At 36.2% G+C, this 19,482-nt stretch overlaps 1 protein-coding gene across 1 annotated transcript in view; it reads right to left on the bottom strand.

The window, feature by feature from the left end:
- emp (epithelial membrane protein) overlaps positions 1-17,237 on the bottom strand; it is a 286,297-nt gene extending 269,060 nt beyond the window's left edge. The window contains exon 1 of the mRNA XM_069828804.1: positions 17,104-17,237. Within this exon, the coding sequence (XP_069684905.1) occupies positions 17,104-17,125 (22 nt within the window). The 5' untranslated portion in view covers positions 17,126-17,237. The remainder of the gene's footprint in view (positions 1-17,103) is intronic.
- Positions 17,238-19,482: the final 2,245 nt, after the last annotated feature.

Raw genomic sequence — 19,482 nt, forward strand, 5'->3', positions numbered from 1 at the left:
GTTTTATTACTATATAGCACATCCCTAACCAATCAAATGGAACAATTTTGCTAAATATTACTACTGTCATCTTTACTGAGTGTATGTAAATAAGTCATGCAATTTTGTTTAATTCAAATATCTTGGAGCAACAGTAACAAATATAAATGACACTCGGGAGGAAATTAAATGCAGAATAAATATGGGAAATGCGTGTTATTATTTGATTGAGAAGCTTTTATCATCCAGTCTGCTGTCAAAAAATCTGAAAGTTAGAATTTATAAAACAGTTATATTACCGGTTGTTCTGTATGGTTGTGAAACTTGGACTCTCGCTCTCAGAGAGGAATATAGGTTAAGGGTGTTTGAGAATAAAGTGCTTAGGAAAATATTTGGGGCTAAGCGGGATGAAGTTACAGGAGAATGGAGAAAGTTACACAACGCAGAACTGCACGCATTGTATTCTTCGCCTGACATAATTAGGAAGATTAAATCCAGACGTTTGAGATGGGCAGGGCATGTAGCACGTATGGGCGAATCCAGAAATGCATATAGAGTGTTAGTTGGGAGACCGGAGGGAAAAAGACCTTTGGGGAGGCCGAGACGTAGATGGGAGGATAATAGCTATTAAAATGGATTTGAGGGAGGTGGGATATGATGATAAAGACTGGATTAATCTTGCACAGGATAGGGAGCGATGGCGGGCTTATGTAAGGGCGGCAATGAACCTTCGGGTTCCTTAAAAGCCATTTGTAAGTAAGTAAATTTTGTTTTTACACAGTAATGTCTCATTGACAATGTTTCGCATTAAAATTTATTAATCAGGAGTCTTTTTTTTTTTTTTTTTTTTTTTTTTTTTTTGTATATTGACAAACGATTTTAGAGAGAAGAGATTTATTTTAAAGATGATATTAAAGACAGTACTGGATTAGCTGCGATTATAACAGACGAAAAATTATCCCTTTTCCTGTTTTTGCATAACTACCATTTAAACTGTTTATAATTTTCTCACTCTGATTTATAATTCTGGGAAGGAGTATTTAGTTTTCTTTCTTGCTGGGACACTTTCAATCATTTTAAAAGATCACTGTGCACGATATGTAACACAAAAATACCATTACCTACACTTTACTCTGTCACTGTTTCACGTGTTCTTGCTCCTTTAAGCATCATTGTGGCGACGCGTTATGAGCAGGGAGCCACAACGAGCTAGAAGAATATTCTTACTTCTAGATCGTTGGGGGGCTAATGAAAACATTGTTTGACTTGTGTATAAGATGCAAAAGTAAGACATGGTGACATAATATAATATGTAATAAATTTAAAATCCGGGCATAGGACCAGGTGACTGCAGCATGCCAAAAACGAAGGAGAAATTCGGGCTTTTGACAAAAAAAGAAGTAGAGCAGTAGATTCAATGGAAAAACAGGAAATCTCCTGCTTAATCAGTAGGTATGGCAACACTGGCGTAGCGCATGTAGTTGAAAAGAGAAGTTAAATAGAAATTTTCGTTTACTCGAAGTGAAAAGTTGCAGATGTTGCATTGATTCCACTTCGCAGATTCTGACTCTGTGTTCGTCTAATGTCAGATCGGAGGAAGACCAACTGTGGGCCTAGGCTAATGCACATAGAAATCCATTAAGAGAAGATACGAAGATAATGACGATGGCGACTAGGCATGCCTGCCCTTGGTCACTTCTAATATAAGATTGCAATTGTCCTTGGTGATTTTTGGTTACATGTGTGGTGCAAGAAAGACCATATCAAGTATATTCGACCTTCGCATGTTAGCGAGACGACTATTCAAGGCAGTGCAAGATAAAAACAAGAACTGAAAGTTACTTCAGAGGAAAAGTCAATCAAGCCTCTTAAACACACAGGGACTATCGACGCAAGTGTATATAACCTTCGCGTGCGAATTCTTACACTCACGTACTGTATGGGTACACCTACCGCGACTTTCAAGCCAGAGGTAGTAAAACCTATGCAAGATGTTGTAAGAGAAAATTGCTACGGACGTTCTCATTTCCAAGATGATGAATATATTTTACACAATAATGCAGTAATTCTGGCCTGAATTAAAAAGATTTTCTTGTCTTCATGGGATGAAACATAAGCCCTTATTTGGGACTTCTTAGGTCTGCACTAGACGGATAAACAGTAAGACACTAAGAGCGTGGGATCGACGCAACATTAAATCTGTGAATTATTAAATGCTGCTTATACTAGTTAAGCAACTGTAGTACAGCAGGATCGTTTTCTTATTTATTTGATTTATTACTTCACCTTTGTGCTTATTTCTATGTATGTATTCATTAATTCACTTTTATTTATTTATTCGTTTATTTATTTATTTATTTATTATCTATCTGTTTATTTATTATTTATTCATTATCTATTATATATATTTATGTATGTATTTATTTATTTTCTCATTTATTCATTCATTTATTTACTTATTTATTATTTATTCGTTTATTTATGTTTATTTATTTATTTATTTATAATTGTGTGAATTATTTATGCATTCAATAATTTTATATTTTTAAAATAATTAATTACTTTTTATAGATATAGAAATTTTATTCATACTAAATATGACAAAGTTTACGAAATCACATCTGCTTCTAAATCGCACTACTTGGTCATAGATGGATTTAGTTACTTTAGGCGTATAACATTTGTGCCTTTGTTTGTTCATTTTGTACATTGCACTTATTTTATAAACTACACAAACCATTCGACTCAGTGGATCAAGGACTATGTCTAAGGTATGTGTAGTTTGTGACACAGTATCTTAACACATACACAGAATCAAAAGGAGGATCTTCCTGGTTTGGAAGAAATTTTGGAGTTTAAAATGCATTGTGATTGACAAGTACCAAACTCTGACAACGAAAAAAGATGTTCTGAAGAAATGTGTGATCCCTGTTCTTCTGTACGGTTGTAAAACATGGTCGCTAACAGAAAAGGAAAAGACATTGCTTCAAATATGTCAACAGAAAATGAAGCGCATTATCACAAACGTCTTCCTGAGAGACAGAATATTCAGCAGCGATATTAGGAAGAGGACGGATATGACTGACGTAGTGACGGCAGCACGACGACTAAAGTGAAAGTGGAGTGGCCACGTGTGCAGACTTAATCCGACTAGATGGGCGCTGACAACGTGGGACCCAAGAATGGGAAAGAGGAACGTCGGGAGACCAAGCGCACGTTAGGCGGACCTCTTCAGGAAGGAGGCAGGTGGACAGTGGGTCCGAGAAGCTATACGCGGAACATTCTGGAGACAACTGGGAGATAAACAGGCGGATTAACAAGGTAGGATCTAGGAACATCACCGCGAGGGCTTAGAGAGTTGAAACAAAAGTAAGTCTTCGGTACATCATAATAATAAAAGTAAGTCTTGCCAAGAGTAGCTTCCTTGACAAGTACCAAAGAAAGCTAGCCCTGCAAGTGCTGAAGACTCTTGTCTAATGGGATTCTGTAGACTTATCTCTGTCTCTGTCTTTACGTATTTATCCAGCGCTCTTTACTGCAATGTCAGTAATACCATGAGGTATTCACGAATCGATAAAGAGAATTGATCCCTTTTGAATTACAAAGTATGCATTTTCAGAAAAAAAAATGAAAGATGACACGACGATTATTCCAGAGTTAGAATAATAAGGTAAACCGAAATACTGTAAGAAAACCATCCTTAAAGATGTTTGCCATGTAACTTTCAGAATTTTCCGAGAACTGAACCACTGCTGCCATCATCTTAATTAAGTTTGGCCTCAGTAAATCATCCATACAATATATTCCATGTAAGCGAATTTATAAATGTTACGAAATAACCCAGATCTTGAAGCCCAACTGGGCATGCTAACACTTCGTCCGGTTCCCACACTACAAACAAATGAAAGGGAACTGCTGGGAATTCTGTATCTTGACACAGTTTTATGTAATGAATAATGATACAGGTATTTTGCAATGCAAGATGTCTCTTCTGACACAGGAGATATTATAATTCCTGTCGTGGTGTAAATCATGACATAAAGTGCACAGGCCGTTTACGTCTTCTTGACGCAGGCGGTACATTGCGTCAGAAAATGCGTCACACCTGAGATTTTATGCGATATACTTTTAAAAAAGCATTTTACGTTATTTGTTTATTTTAGCTACTGAGTAATATCTATAAACTGGCCTCCTGTGCTCGAGATTGCGGGTTCGATCCTAGCCCAGGTCGTTGGCATTTAAGTGTGCTTAAATGCGACATGTTCATGTAAGTAGATTTACTGGCATGTAAAAGAACTCCGGGACAAAATTCCAGCGACGCTGATATAACCTCGGAAGTTGCGAGCGTCGTTAAATAAACCATAAAAATATCTATAAACAGTTACCAAGATCTTTTTATACCTAAATTTACCTGTAATTTTTCTCAGAAATGTGTTAATTCACAATGTTTCTTCCTAACATAAGGACGTCAACTTGGTTAATTCTTTAATTATCGCTGTAGACCAGGAATGTGTTGCTAATTACGCTATTTATACCTAAATTTCCCTATTCTTTTGTTAGAAATCCTGTGCTTTAAAGTCATTACCTTCTTCCAAAAAGGTGTACCATTTAGTATCTGAACTCTGTTTTCAATTATAGTTTCATGTCTAAATATGTTTTTTTTTTTTTCCTTTTTTTGTGAACTTTTAATTTAAAATCCACTTCATCTAACAAAAGGGCGTAGGTCTAAATTTCTTTAATCTTTAACTACCACTTACTACCTGATCAGTATCACTAATTATGTTTTTATATCTAAATTGTCCTATTCTTTTCTATAATAAATGCCATTGAAAATAGTTTTTGTCCGTCAATGGGAAGTTACAGTAAAATTAACGCTCTTTCTGTGAAACCCATAAAAAGGTAAAAGGTAAAGGTATCCCCGTAACATGCCATGAAGGCACTTGGGGGGCATGGAGGTAGAGCTCCATGCTTTCCATGACCTCGGCACTAGAATGAGGTGGTGTGGTCGGCACCACGCTCTGGCCTCCTTATACCCCCGGGAAAGACCCGGTACTCAATTTTATAGGAGGCTGAGTGAATCTCGGGCCGTCCTGGAAGTTTGGCAACGAGAAAAAATCCTGTCACCACCTGGGATCGAACCCCGGACCTTCCAGTCCGTAGCCAGCTGCTCTACCAACTGAGCTACCCGGCCGTCCTCTGTGAAACCCATAACTTACATAAATTATACGAAAATACATGGGCTTACCTAATAAAACTTTAGCCTGAAAAAACCGTGTCTGGAAGACTGGAGCGTCTGTTTTCCACGCTAAAGATTCGAGTTTAAATTATGACAAGTCAAAGTAGAATTCGCGGTAGACAATACATAAATTATACATGGGCTTAGCTAATAAAACTTTAGCCTGAAAAAAACGTGTCTGGAAGACTGGAGCGTCTGTTTTCCACGCTAAAGATTCGAGTTTAAATTATGACAAGTCAAAGTAGAATTCGCGGTAGACAATACATAAATTATACATGGGCTTACCTAATAAAACTTTAGCCTGAAAAAACCGTGTCTGGAAGACTGGAGCGTCTGTTTTCCACGCTAAAGATTCGAGTTTAAATTATGACAAGTCAAAGTAGAATTCGCGGTAGACAATACATAAATTATACATGGGCTTACCTAATAAAACTTTAGCCTGAAAAAAACGTGTCTGGAAGACATCTATTTTCCACGCTAGAGATTCGAGTTTAAATTATGACAAGTCAAAGTAGAATTCGCAGTAGACAATACAATATTGGAACAGGTTCCCTTTTCTGCTGCCATAAATTATAATTCACAACCATCTTACTACTGATGCAGTAGCAATAAGAAAGTATACATTGCACCATCTTCCCATGTAATCACGAGAGTCCCTAAAGTTGCTTCTGATACCTGATTATTTGGTACGCCTTGGCTTGAGTTTTTGAGGGTCGGGTCCCTACACGTAGGCTTAATTGGTTTATTGTGTCCTTCATATGCTATGAGTGTCAAAGTCCGACAGGTGGTCCAGGTGGCATTCAAGCATCCGATGCTGATGATAGGTGGGCCATCCTGCCTCAGCCAGCCCTGACAGTCAGTTCCCATCCTCAGACGAGTACCTGGGAAGCGCTGTGCCCCGGACCCCAAACCTTCCCTCTGTCATCATCGGAAATCTGTACTACCGCCAAGAGTTATTCACAGCATATTTTTAACAAATGCAAATGACAGAAGAATAAAGGAGACGGTAAAGAATGTTGTTGCTTTGATAGAGTGAGTACCCCGAGAAAAACCTTATACAGCGTCTGTATTGTCCGTCACAAATTTCATCACGACCTGACCGGGTATCGAACCCGGGCCCCCGAGATGGAAGACCTGGAGCCATAGACGCGGCACTCGTTATGACACCATGTAAGAAAACAATAACGAAGTCTTAGCCGACGCAGCCACTACGATCGGCTTTGCCGATTTTTGCACGCAAAGCAATTACCATGATGACAGTGCTGTATTACCCGTGCGTTATCAAGCAGCTGACATTAAATTCCAGGGAATAAATCACTAACAAAGATAGAATATTAAAATTTAATGTTACCTATATTTCAAGTAATTTAGATTTTATTATAAAGTAGGCCTACCTAGGTATAATTTTTATTTATTTGTTTAGCCAGCAAAGAGAGTACAAATTAAATTTATTAAAACAAAAATGTTTCTAGCCACTACCGTAAGAGCCAGGCTCGTGTACGGTGTGGTCTTAGCCAATAATATAACATTAAATTTACAAAGACAGTTTACTAACTATAGTAATTAACTTAATTCATACCGATAAATAACACACAAGAGCAAAAAAAAATAAGAAACAGAAAAACAAAAAGAGAGAAAAAACACATTTAATATAAATTGACAATCAGACAGAAGCCAGTGATATTCAATAAAACATTAATATAGTCGACAGAAATAAAAGGTAAAAAATACACACACTTGTTAATATTATAGCCTACATCATGAATAATTTTAAAAATTTATTTTTTAAAAGGTTCAATTTTAAAATATTTAAAATTTGGAAAATGATCTGTAATTTTATCATAAAGTCTTGGGCCGAAACTACGAGTAGCACCATGTTTAAGTGCTGCACTTGTATGACATTTAGGCTCAGTCAATGGAAAAATAGACTTTTGTCTTCGAGTACGATATTAATGTCGATTAGATTTATGTTTTATTTGATTTCTGTGGTAGTAAGTTAGTACACTATATTTATCATTTTCGTCAGTAGTTAATACTTTAAAATCTGTATAAATTAAATTAGTTGGGTAATCCATATTTTTGGTTAGACAAATTTTTATTAATCTTTAGCTCACTTTGGCAGACTGACCACTCAAATACGTCTTTATAAACCCCACAATTACCTGTATGTCTAGCTGTATTATCCTTTTTTTCGGTACAAGGCTGTCTCCATAATGAAAGAAATATCACATTGCTGCCACAAAAGTTGATCTTATTATTTTGTGGTAACTTGACCAGTGACAGACGTGATTATTCATGACGCAAAAATGTATGAGTAACTTAAAAAGAAACAGTTCAAGAGTAATAATTACGTAGTCACGTGATTAAGTGACATTTTAGTCATGCAGTAGATCTATATTTTCTGCGTAAGTGAAGAGGAAATTGCAAAGTATCAGCATCGTCAGATATGTAAGAAAAAATCTTCAAGCCTCTAATTTATAGCCATTTCGTTACAAATGTAACATGCTGAAACATGTTTTAAACATAAATTCATTCACAATGAAAATTAAACATAACGTAAGCGTTAACTTAACGTTACAGTAAAATCAAGAAGTCATATCATCATTCACGATGGGAAAATAAACATAACAGCAAACATACTTGGTAACCATGGAAACATAACAACGACGCCATTTCCTCATATTCTGTCGTATACTTCAGCGTTCCACGATTGTGTTCTGTTTGCAAATCACGTAAACATAAGCATGAAAGTTTTGAGTTTGGAAGCTTTCATGTTAACGTCTTACGGTAATGTTTATGTCAATGCTTATGTGAATCATTGTGAATGATCCCATTTGGTAGCCTGGGCGCAAACTTTTGTGTTTATGTTACGGTTATGTTTAATATTCATTGTGAATGGGCCTTTAAACAGTAGCTTATGCGAAACGTTTTAACTCTGAGAAAGTAATGGCATAATTTCCATAATTTTCCGTTCACATAAAAATTGCAGCATTGTTGAGTTGTTAGCTAACCATTGATCACTTGAGACAGGCTTGATTATAATAGGCCATTGGGCTTAACACAGTAAGACGCACTCCAGAGGTCCGTGGTTCGATTCCCGGACCGACCAACCTGACTGTGGTTTTTTCGTGGTTTTGCACAGTTACTTAGGAAAATGCCGGATTATAATTTTCATTGCCACGGTCCATTTTCTCTTCCCCTCCCGTGTAGAAAAAGAATTTAGATTTCATATCATTTTATTCATCTTCTTCATCTCATTCAATAGCCATATTCAGGTCAAGACGCATGTCTTCATCTGCTTACGGGAGGGATCGTCTCTCCACAACCGTTCCTGGGTTCCCAGCCTTCCGCAATATCTCTGCCAGGATTTATTAAGAGTACTTCCAAGAGCGCGTCGACACCTTGGAATGGCTGTTGGAATGGATCCTGTGCTGCTTGGTCACATTGGCGGTATGAACTTAGAGCGGGGGAGGGTAGAAGGCCCCCATTGGGTGAGCGGGTGAGAAGTTACATGCGGCCAGTGCGCTGATACACCCCCATCCTCATTCATCTCATAACATTCGGGGTGCACAATAGACCTCAGTATGGCCGACGTGCAAAGGGTCGTCCTAACCCGCCCGTAGCCACCGTGACCTAACCTAACCTAACCTAACCTAACACAGTAAGATGTTGCTACTACAAATGGAGGAAACAGTCAATTGAAGTTATTCATTATCATTTTTTTTCTAATGGCGGGCACTTGGCTGTTCGCCATTCACCCTTATAAAGCCAGTTGTGTAGACCAATTTATCGATAGAATCATTACCCAATGTAAGCCATAGGAGACTGATCTACGCTACACCCGCGATGAGATGAGATGATGATGGAGTGCCACAGGGGAACAGGAGCTCCCAGAGAAAACTCCTATGTTACCTGGACCACGGGCTTGTCCAATCCAAGTTATAAATCTGGGGTACGCCGGGGATCAAACTCGAGTCCAGCGACATAGCCACTAGACCAGTGTGGCGGCTCGTCATTATCGTTAACAACATAATCATACAAGCTGATTTTTCCATTATACTGTAATCCGTCACTTCTATGTCGGTAGTGATTTCTGGTACTCCGTCGTCCTCTTCGATTATACTGACGGAACTGTTTAGATATTATATTTTATTCCATACATCGTCATTTTGTTTCTGTAATTGCGGTTTTTTATCTTATGATTTAAGCTTCCAGGTTAAATTGTCCACTTCAAAATGACCAAAGAAAAAATGGCCACAATCAAAAATGTCCAGAGCAAAATGTCCAAGGGAAAAAGTCCAGTAAAAATTGTCCACAACAATATGTCCAGTATAAAAAAGTCCGCATTAAAAAATTCCCATAAAAAGTCCATAATTGGAAAAAAATCGTATTTTTATAGAAGCAGTAACCAGAAGAAAGACTACAAAGTTTTATTGAGATTGCTAAGCGACGTAGCAAATTTTAGTGACAGAATGGCTGAATATTGTACGTTAAAAAAAAAAAAAACATTCTAGTACACAATGGCCTTTCGTATCACTTTCATTCAAGGAGCAAAAATGGTAATAAATTATATTGGAGGTGTGTGGAAAGAAGCACCTGTGATGCGGGATGTGTGACCATTGCTGATATGGATAACTTACTTGTAGATAAACCAAATGGACATTTAATTTTATGGACATTTATGTAAGTGGGCATTATATTTGTGGACATTTAATTTTTATGGACATTTATATAAATTAACATTTTGCTAATGGACATTTCTGTTCACGGACGTATTGAAATGGACATTTTAACCTCCAACCTGTTTCCGTTTCTAATATCTTACTTAAGCTATAGGTCTTGAAAAAATACTTCTTTCTCTTATCTTAAAATCTTCAGTTCTGCTCTTTGCAGCTTTTGTTATCACTAAGTCAGTGACCATAATTATGAGATAAATTGAGAGTGTTATTATTATTATTATTATTATTATTATTATTATTATTATTATTATTATTATTATTATTACATCTTTTTTTCAATTGCAGATAACATTTTAAAACAGTATATGACAACAATACAGCTAAATTGTGAAGTGAAAATAGCGAAAAAAAAAGAATATTCTGAAAAAATCAGCCTAACAAAAGAACTCAGTAGACGATGATAATAATATTACATAATTTTGATAAACAGTAGACGATGTGAGAGGAAACGGAAATATGCTAAAAAAATCCTCCTCCTACACCGTCTTTTCTCCATTACACATTCAACATTATCTCATCTAGATTTCAAGTCGTGACTGCACGTTTTTCATTCCGAACTTCGAACTCCGCATTGCGATTTCAGCAATTCTTGGTTCTTCGACTGAAAATATAGGCCAACCGATGCACCGGTTCGATCTCGTTTCCTACTAGAAAGTTCTCAAACGCGTTGCCACGTTATGTAAAATCCTTAGCAACAAACTACTTATTATTAACATGCTTCTTCCTATTTTAAACACCAACAGATTATCGATTACATTACACACGAAGAAATTACGCTACTCGCTGGCAGAAGAACGCGTTAGGCGGAAGCTTGACTTGGAGGAATCATCGAACTCTTCACTATAGCCTAATGATAACTCACATGGTTACCAAGCAAATAAACTCTGGTTCGATTCTTGACGATGGGAGTGAAACTTTTCTCCCTTAAATAAAGATTGTCTTGTATTTATTCTGTACTATTTTACAGTTGCAGTATTGTGTCATGTTAGCCACACAGCCACTTCTGAATATTAAGCTTTCGTACCAAAATGTCAAACCATTGAAAGAGTAGTACAATTGGTGGTGGTGGTGGTGGTGGTGAGCGTTCGGAATTTAGATAAGACCATTAGGAATACAGGCATCTTCTTAGCGGACATCCCCCTTACATTAACTAAAATAAGTTATTTACGAATTTTCTAACATGTATGAAATAGCAGAAGTGCATCTTTTCCATTTATTCGGTTTTGGAAATACAACACAATATTATATATATTATTTTATTTACGTTAGAAAATACGTAAATGACTTATTTTAGTTACATTACATAGAAGGGAGATGTCCGCTAAGAAGACGCCTATATGCCCAATGGTATTTTCTAAACTCAGAACGCTTTATAGTAGTAATAGACATAATAAAATAAAATAATATTAATAAAAATTATATACTATATGCAAATCTTCTTCATCTTCTTCTTCTATCACAGATTAAACAGTCGTTGCCTGTTTTGTTTTCAAAATAGTATTTCTATAGTGTCCCTGTTCTCAGCTTCCTCTTGGATAATATTTTAAATTTCTTTTTCAATAGTTTCTTCTATCATACGTTTCAAATGTTCCATCCTCTTGATTTTCTTCATATGTTTACATAATATGTTTAAGGCCTCTCGTATTGTTTATTTTAACCCCTTACCGTATTCTGGAACAGATATGGCACATACCGGTTTTATATTCATATAATTTATAATATATTCATATAATTTATAATATAAGCATACTGGGACAGATATGGCACACGGTCAAGAATTGGATTTGACCATATGTGACATCAGTTGAGAAAGAGAGAACTACTTAAGTTATTTTAATATTAAACCGGTGTGTGCAAGACTGTCCCATGCGGTAAAGAGTTAAGTTCCATGTAATGTATTATATTCCGCTACACTTAATAAGAATTTCATTTCTAATCTTCTGTTTCCTTAAGTTTAGAACTCATGTTTCTGCAATGTAAATTCATACAGACGCTACCATAATCTACCAACTAAACTAAACTAAAATAAAATAATAATTGTTCATCAATTTTTCTCTTGTACGGAGGAGGGATCCGAAGGCTTACACTGCACCCTGTGAATGTGAATGATTGGGTAGCCGAATGGCCGCGCTGTTGTACAAGTATAGCATACCGCATCGTGAACTTAACCCTGTCTATTCTATGGACGATGATTACATGTGAATTAAAGATAGCGAAATGAGTCCAAGGTCCAACGCTGAAAGTTACCCAACAATTCTGCTTCATTTGGTTGAGGGAAAACCGCGGCAAAAATCCCAACCAGGTAACTTACTCCAACCAGGATTCGAACCCAGACCCGCTCGTTTCATGATCAGACGTGCTAACTGTAATTCCACAGCGGTGGATTTGTTCATAATTATTAATCTCTAAGAAGTTTGTCCTTTCGTCCACTCCGCCGTTACTTACGATGAGTTTCAAACAAAGATATCCACAAATTTCTATATTTCTGTTCATATGATTAGTGTAGCATGATGCCAGTACCTAAGACAACACAGTGTAAGGGACACATGCCCAATCCAAATCGAAGTGAGGTAAATTTTTGCTTTCCTGTCGGGAATCGAACCCAGATCCGTGGGATTTATAGCTAGAGATGCTGTAGTTGGAGCCATGATGGAGAGAAACTTCTAAATGTATATAAAAATAAGTGGATATTCGATAGAGAGCCTTAATAACATAAAAATAGCTCTCCACGGTTCTGTAAAGAGCAGTAGTTAGCAAGAAATATGGAGACTTCAACACTGGTATAAGAGCGGAACTCTGCCGACGTTCTCACTTGTGTATACTCCGGAACTGAAGAGCGCAAGAAGCTAAGATCCCATACGAGTGACGTGAAACCACTGGGCGCGAAAAACTGAATATCATGGGCCTTCCTAACTGTGTCTGTAGGCCGGTGCTGCTTGGTTCCTCTAGAGTGAGCAGAAAACACGAGCTTTCAATGCATGTAGTGTCTTGTTAGTAAGCTCGTGTCCCATTTTCCTCGGGGATCTGGAGGACAACCCAAAATATCATCATGAACTCTTAAATAGTTTGGAAAAGAAACAAAGCAAGCTCACCTCAGTAGCTCTGTACAAAACTACGAACGCACGAATATAGAGCTGCCGGAGTCCAGGTTTCGTAATTTTACTTTTTTTATTTTATTGTTTTTCCTGTATTATTGATTTATATCTTCTCCCTTGTTTCGTTATTTGCTTTTATTTATTTATTCTACCTATGTTATCAGTTATTTATGTATTATTTAAGAATTTATATATTTTTAAATGTTCTTATTTCTTTAATTGTTATAATTCATTTCAACGTTGACATATTTCTTATTTATCTGTTTGTTATTAACTTATATATTTAATTTGTCATTTACATGTTTATTTTTATTCATTTTCCTATTTTTTTAATAATCATGATAAAATTGTTGAGCTGTTTTACAAACATTTTAAATTATACAATGTATAATTAGCTCATTCCAGATAAAACCAAATCTTGCTTTCGGGAGTGTTTTTAAAAAGGCAAAAGTGAAAGTATACACATTAAGCTTATGAAGATAATATAAAAGTCAATTTTTTCGTTAGAGTAAAGTTTCGAAACTAATTTGCACACTTCACTTTTAAACTGAAAATCATTAATTAATGTTAGTTGTGGAAAATTATTAATAAAATAATTATATAGTCTTGGTCCGAAATTAGAGGTATCTCAGACCAGATAATATATTTTCTTGTAGAATAAGCATGGTAATTTGACTATACCTACTTGATTTTGTTTCATCATTATTTACTTATTGTTTTACTGATATGTTTTACAATCACATATTAATCTATTCTCATATCCGTTGTAATTTCTTGGCTTAGATACTTCCTGTTTAAATATAAAGCATTATTTAACTGTGCTTTGAAATATGACACATTAAGTATCGATATTGTGTTAGTATTAGCAGGTCCTTATTTACGCATGGCACAGGCGCAGGACAGCAAATTCATAAGGGCGGTAAAATTTTAAGAAATGAAGCAAATAGAGCTGTTCGATATTTTCCTACTTTGCAGATAATTTCTCTAGATGGTAGCATATTTTAAATTATCACATGCAGTTCTTTTTACAGTTTGACTACAAAATGTCTAAGATTTGCATAAACTAGTTGGTGAGGGCGCAGAATTGTTTCGGGCCCTTGTGCGTAGCACTACCTTAATACGGGGCTGAGTACTAATAATATTAATGTTTTCAACTGGAGAGGTTATTCAACCTATAATTCAACATGGGCAAGAAATGACCGACAAATTTCGTCCGGAGCCCTCTATCAGGGACAGGTTTCCTTTATGTACTGTAAATCTGCGACACGGGTCCCCACGCACGTTCGACTCCCGATTGGATCATGGATATTCTTCATTATCTAATACGTCCAGCCGTACTATGACCTTGCCGTTCACTCAGGATCTAACAGAAATTAGTACCAGGGGTAGGCCTATTTCCTTGAGGTAAAGGCGGCGAGCACCTAGGACTGACATCCCTACTGCCATTAATGCTGATTGTACAGATGGGAGCCTTACCCTTCCGTTACTCTGTGGGCCTTCATGGCCTGTAATGAGGAAGTTAGACTTTTTTTTTTAGATATGGTGCAATTATTCCCTTTTGTCCATGATGTCACGGGAAAATTGAATCATAAGTTTCAGCAAAGTGAATCATAATTTCGAAACCGTCTTTCAATAAAAGTTAAACGAAGAATTACGACATGGACATTTTATCTCTTTAGCTGAACTAAAACTTAAGTTACTTATTTCGTTACATGAGCACGATGAATTTTCAAAAACAGTCTCTAAATGTTAGTAAAAGCAATTAATTTAAATAATTTGGTAATTTTGTTTAAGAAACAAAACAAACTAAAGTTAATAAAATATAAAATCAAATAAATTTAACAATATTGACATATGTCACATAGATAAAAACTGTTTTCTGAATGTAAGGTGTACAAGCTAATGACCCTCTGACTACAAATATTACATTTAATCCATTTTTCTCTTCCCTTTGACTCAGAGAATCATTCATTACAAATAATGTAGAAACACATATTCTATTTATGTATCTGTTCAATGGCTTTTTAAAGGAAATTTTTAAACTGCTCTCTCGTCTTCTTCCCTGATTTTCTTTTGAATACAGCCCTCTAAAGTTTCAAAGATTTTTTTAAAGATTTTTGTGTATGTTTCATCATTTTCGTTTCATAGTTTTTCCTAATTAATATCGTGACAGGAATATACGTTAGCATTTCTTGCATTTTCCTCTACTAAACTTCCCAGAACTTATGTCTGAGTATCTATTAACTCTTGGCATATGATGAATAGCTTCTGGAGAAACAAGAAATAAATGTTCAAGAAGAAGACTGGAAAACATAAATTAAATAAAGATGAGGTTGTAAGTTTTCAACGTCACATGAGATTGTAAATAGTCATTTTAATGTATTGAAATGCATGTCTGTCTAAATGTGTGATGTACGTATTACAGAGTAATAATGAACCGTAACGTACATTAACCTCTACCTTAAAAGGAGAAGAATTGTTAGAATTTAAGTTTTATTACAGGAAGCCTGAATACAAAGGAATCTGAATGGCTTCCATATCCATTCGTGAAGAAATTTTGAAGTAAAATATCTCTTTATCTCCACTCGTCGTTTATTTTATCTACTGATCTATTTATTTAACGACATTTTCACCTAATGATGTTCGTTAGCATGTCTGACATTACATATTAATGAAAACATCAGGAAGAATAGAAAATGGAGAAATTCGAATTCACGACCATTGCTTCCTTGCAGTATCAGAGATGTTGTTTAATTTCCACGCACATTGTCACTGGTTTAATTTCACAGATAACGTAAATTTAACACTCATTTACATGTTTCCTTTCTCACCACACTTAATAGGTACTGATAGCTGGAGAAAAGTACTTTAAAATGGTCCAGATATAACAGCAAACGGTATTGGTTACAACGGAGCCAATTGAAAGACACCATACATAATGCACAGAATATTGTTCCGCGGTATGTGACAGCGTAAATAGGACAACAATGTCTCACATTTTTATGCATGTTCGGATGGTGTAAATATACTTTAAGACAGGGACAGAGGTGTGTTAACTTTTAAATAGGCGGGTCAGTATAACAGAAAGTTTATTCAGTTGTTAACAAATATGTTGTTGTCAAGGTCGGGCAGTCACGTGTTGTCCAGGGGCGAATGAGATTCACTTAACGTAGTCCTTTCAACCCCTGTTTTCAGTAGGCAAATGAATTTGGAGGAAACGTTATACTGTGCAGTTATAAGATGAACAGAAGTGTTGTTTCAACCTCTATTTAGGCCCAACTTTAGCTTCCTGTCAAACTAAACGGAATTACATTTCTGAGAAATGACAATACTTTTATGTCTTTGTGGGTTTGTTACCCAATTACCGTTTTCAACATCACATCTCACAATATCCATTCTCTTTTAAGTTTAGCTAAATCATCGTTAATTAAAACGAACTTTAAAATACTTATTTTCTTTTTTGGTTTATCCCCCTAAGATTTCCTCGTTATTCTTTGAGTTTAATCCATATCTCTCGCTCACTTCTTACAAACATTATAGAGTATGTGAAATTTTTCTTAAAGCATATGTTATTTTTTGCACTTGAATTTCATATGGTTTAACAATATTTCTCTTCTGGCCATCCTTTTCATTTACTTTCATATTTATACTAATTATAAAGTGAAACTAAACTATTTATTCTTAGATTTTTATGGAAATATGCAAATTCAGAACCAGCTGTCTTGCATTCTTCCGTCCGTTTGTCTACCTCTCTGTCTCTATATAATAATTATTTATAATTTTTAGTGAATTATTGGACACAGTTTGATTATACTCATACTTCTAGGAATGACGCACATAACATAAAATAATTTTTACTAAAACAAAACAATACATCCCTCGCCTAAAGCACAAAATGGATCGTTGCTCAACATTGTCCATAAAGATATTCTCGCTGTTTGCTTTTGTTCCCTTTTAAATTTTCCTCGCGTTTACTAGATGTTCAATGTTGTCAATCGTTACAGCAACGTCTCTTCCTTTCTATAGAACAAAAGAGTAATATACTGGGACTCACCACACTTCGCGGACTTCCTCATGCTTCTCACGTGGTACTGCCGCTGTCCGCCTGGTGGATAAACACACTCTCACCGCCGCCAAGACTCGACTGAACGCTAGACGGACCGCAGCCCCTCGGCTGCTGCATGCGGCCGTCAGCCATGTTGCACAACAGGGGCTGCCCGCTCCACAAAATTTCAGCGCCGCTCTGTCTCAAATACACAATAATGTCCCTGACTTACAAAAACACAACAATTGCTTCACTATTCGCCTCAAGACCATTTGCCATATGCTGTAGGCCTAATTGGTGTCATTCTATACGAATTTCATATTAAAAAATATAGGTCTATAGTATAAATATCTACGTACGTATCTATGATAATATGATGTACATCTAAATCGCCACTGTCACAAAAAGAAAAATGTCTGGATTAACTGGATTAATTTTTTCGTACATCATTAGTTGTTATACCCTCATATGTAATGAAATTATATTATTCATTTTAAATGACATATCAAAAATGAACATGTAGGCTACGTGAACTATTAATTCTATTATCTCTCAGGTGATTTTCAAATAAATGCAATGTTTCCCGCGAATAACGAGTAACCTGTATAAAATAATTACATTTTTCCTTTATTTAATGTAAAGAAGCGACAAGAGATTTATCGAATCCCTATAATTGCGTGAAACCTTTATACTGTTCGATTCTGTTACTGTGAGCATGGTGGGGATTGTAAGGATGTTTAGGATTTGAAATAAAATGTTGATATTTCTTTTGATTTTTGTGTTTATTCTCCACGCATTTAGGTTTAGCAAGGCAGAGCCTTTTCATTAATTACCTCATAATTGCTTCCTCATTCCATGAGGCCTAGTCTCGAGACCGCAATACAATTGATAATCGAAACGATTCACAGATCAATGTGACGCCAATGATTTGTTTGAAATCGTAATGAACAGTAATGTATATCATTACAGGGAATTGGATTCATTTAGAAATTAATACCACAGTTAAGTATTTTAGAATAATTAGACTATGTTAAATTAACTGTTTATACCTCTATAGTCACCGCATTTATTATTCACCCCCATTTGCGCACGAATAACAATGAATTCATTATATCACATTCATCTCTCCTTTATATTTTATCGCAGCTGGCTGGATTCGAAACTACTTTATTTTAAACACATCACAATTTAAGTCATGTAACCCCTACTTTAATCAAGGACGTCATCGCATTAACAAAAAATGTGACCAGATTTCTCGAATATCAAGCGCAAAAATGTAATATTAAAAATGAGTGTCTCGAATATGACACATACTTTCTCAACATGCATTGTAAGTGTTTCGTAACAATTCAGTTCCTTTGTCATGTTGCGATTATTGTTCATAGTTTATTTTCTTGAAATACAGGGTGGCGCAGGGAAACGGGAAATTTTGAATTAACATAAGTGGCACGAATAAATACAGTACAAACATTATTTATTGATGGAAGTGCATGTTCATAATATGCTGTTTATGTTGTCATTATTACACAATGTCACTTGTCATGTTACTTCTTGAAGATGACATTGGAAAGATGTGCTCCATTTCTGATAGCCTGGTGTTTAAACTCTGGGATGCTAGGTGTATCATGTCTCGAGGAATGCCAGTGATTTCGTTTTCAATTCTCTGTTTTAGTTCAGTGACGGTTGCAGGACGTGTGCGGTACACATTTCTTTTAAGATGTCTATGTCCCCACAGGAAGAAATCGCAAGCATTTAGATCCCTATCTCACAGGCCATGGAATGTCACCTTTACGTGACATGACGCGCCTTCCAAACAATTGGCGAACGGCTTCCATCGATTGTCGAGCAGTGTGTGACGTAGCTCCGTCCTGCTGAAACCACATGTTTTCGATGTTAAGATCGTACAGTCTCGGTGCAAAGAATTTTTCAAGCATAGCAACATACTGCTCGACAATCGATGGAAGCCTTTCGCCAATTGTTTGGAAGGCGCGTCATGTCACGTAACGGTGACATTCCATGGCCTGCGAGATCCCTTGATCTCAATGTTTGCGATTTCTTCCTGTGGGGACATCTCAAAAGCAATGTGTATCGCACACGTCCTGCAACCATCGCTGGACTAAAACAGAGGATTGAAGACGAAGTCACTGGCATTCCTCGAGACATGAGAGACCGAACACTCCAGAGTTTCTACACCAGGCTATCAGAATGTGTACGCCGAAATGAAGCACATCTTTCCGATGTCATCTTCAAGAAATAAAATAAAATACGGAAGCTATATATTAGACATTTGAAGGGGATAAATGCTGTCCTTGGCAGGGAGACAAATTAATACCTTTTCAACAGAGGACACCAAATTCTCCAGGCGGAGAAAAGATCCCTGAGATTCCC

The sequence above is a fragment of the Periplaneta americana genome, chromosome 6 (genome assembly GCF_040183065.1).
Source record: "Periplaneta americana isolate PAMFEO1 chromosome 6, P.americana_PAMFEO1_priV1, whole genome shotgun sequence".
Taxonomy (NCBI): Eukaryota; Metazoa; Arthropoda; class Insecta; order Blattodea; family Blattidae; genus Periplaneta; species Periplaneta americana.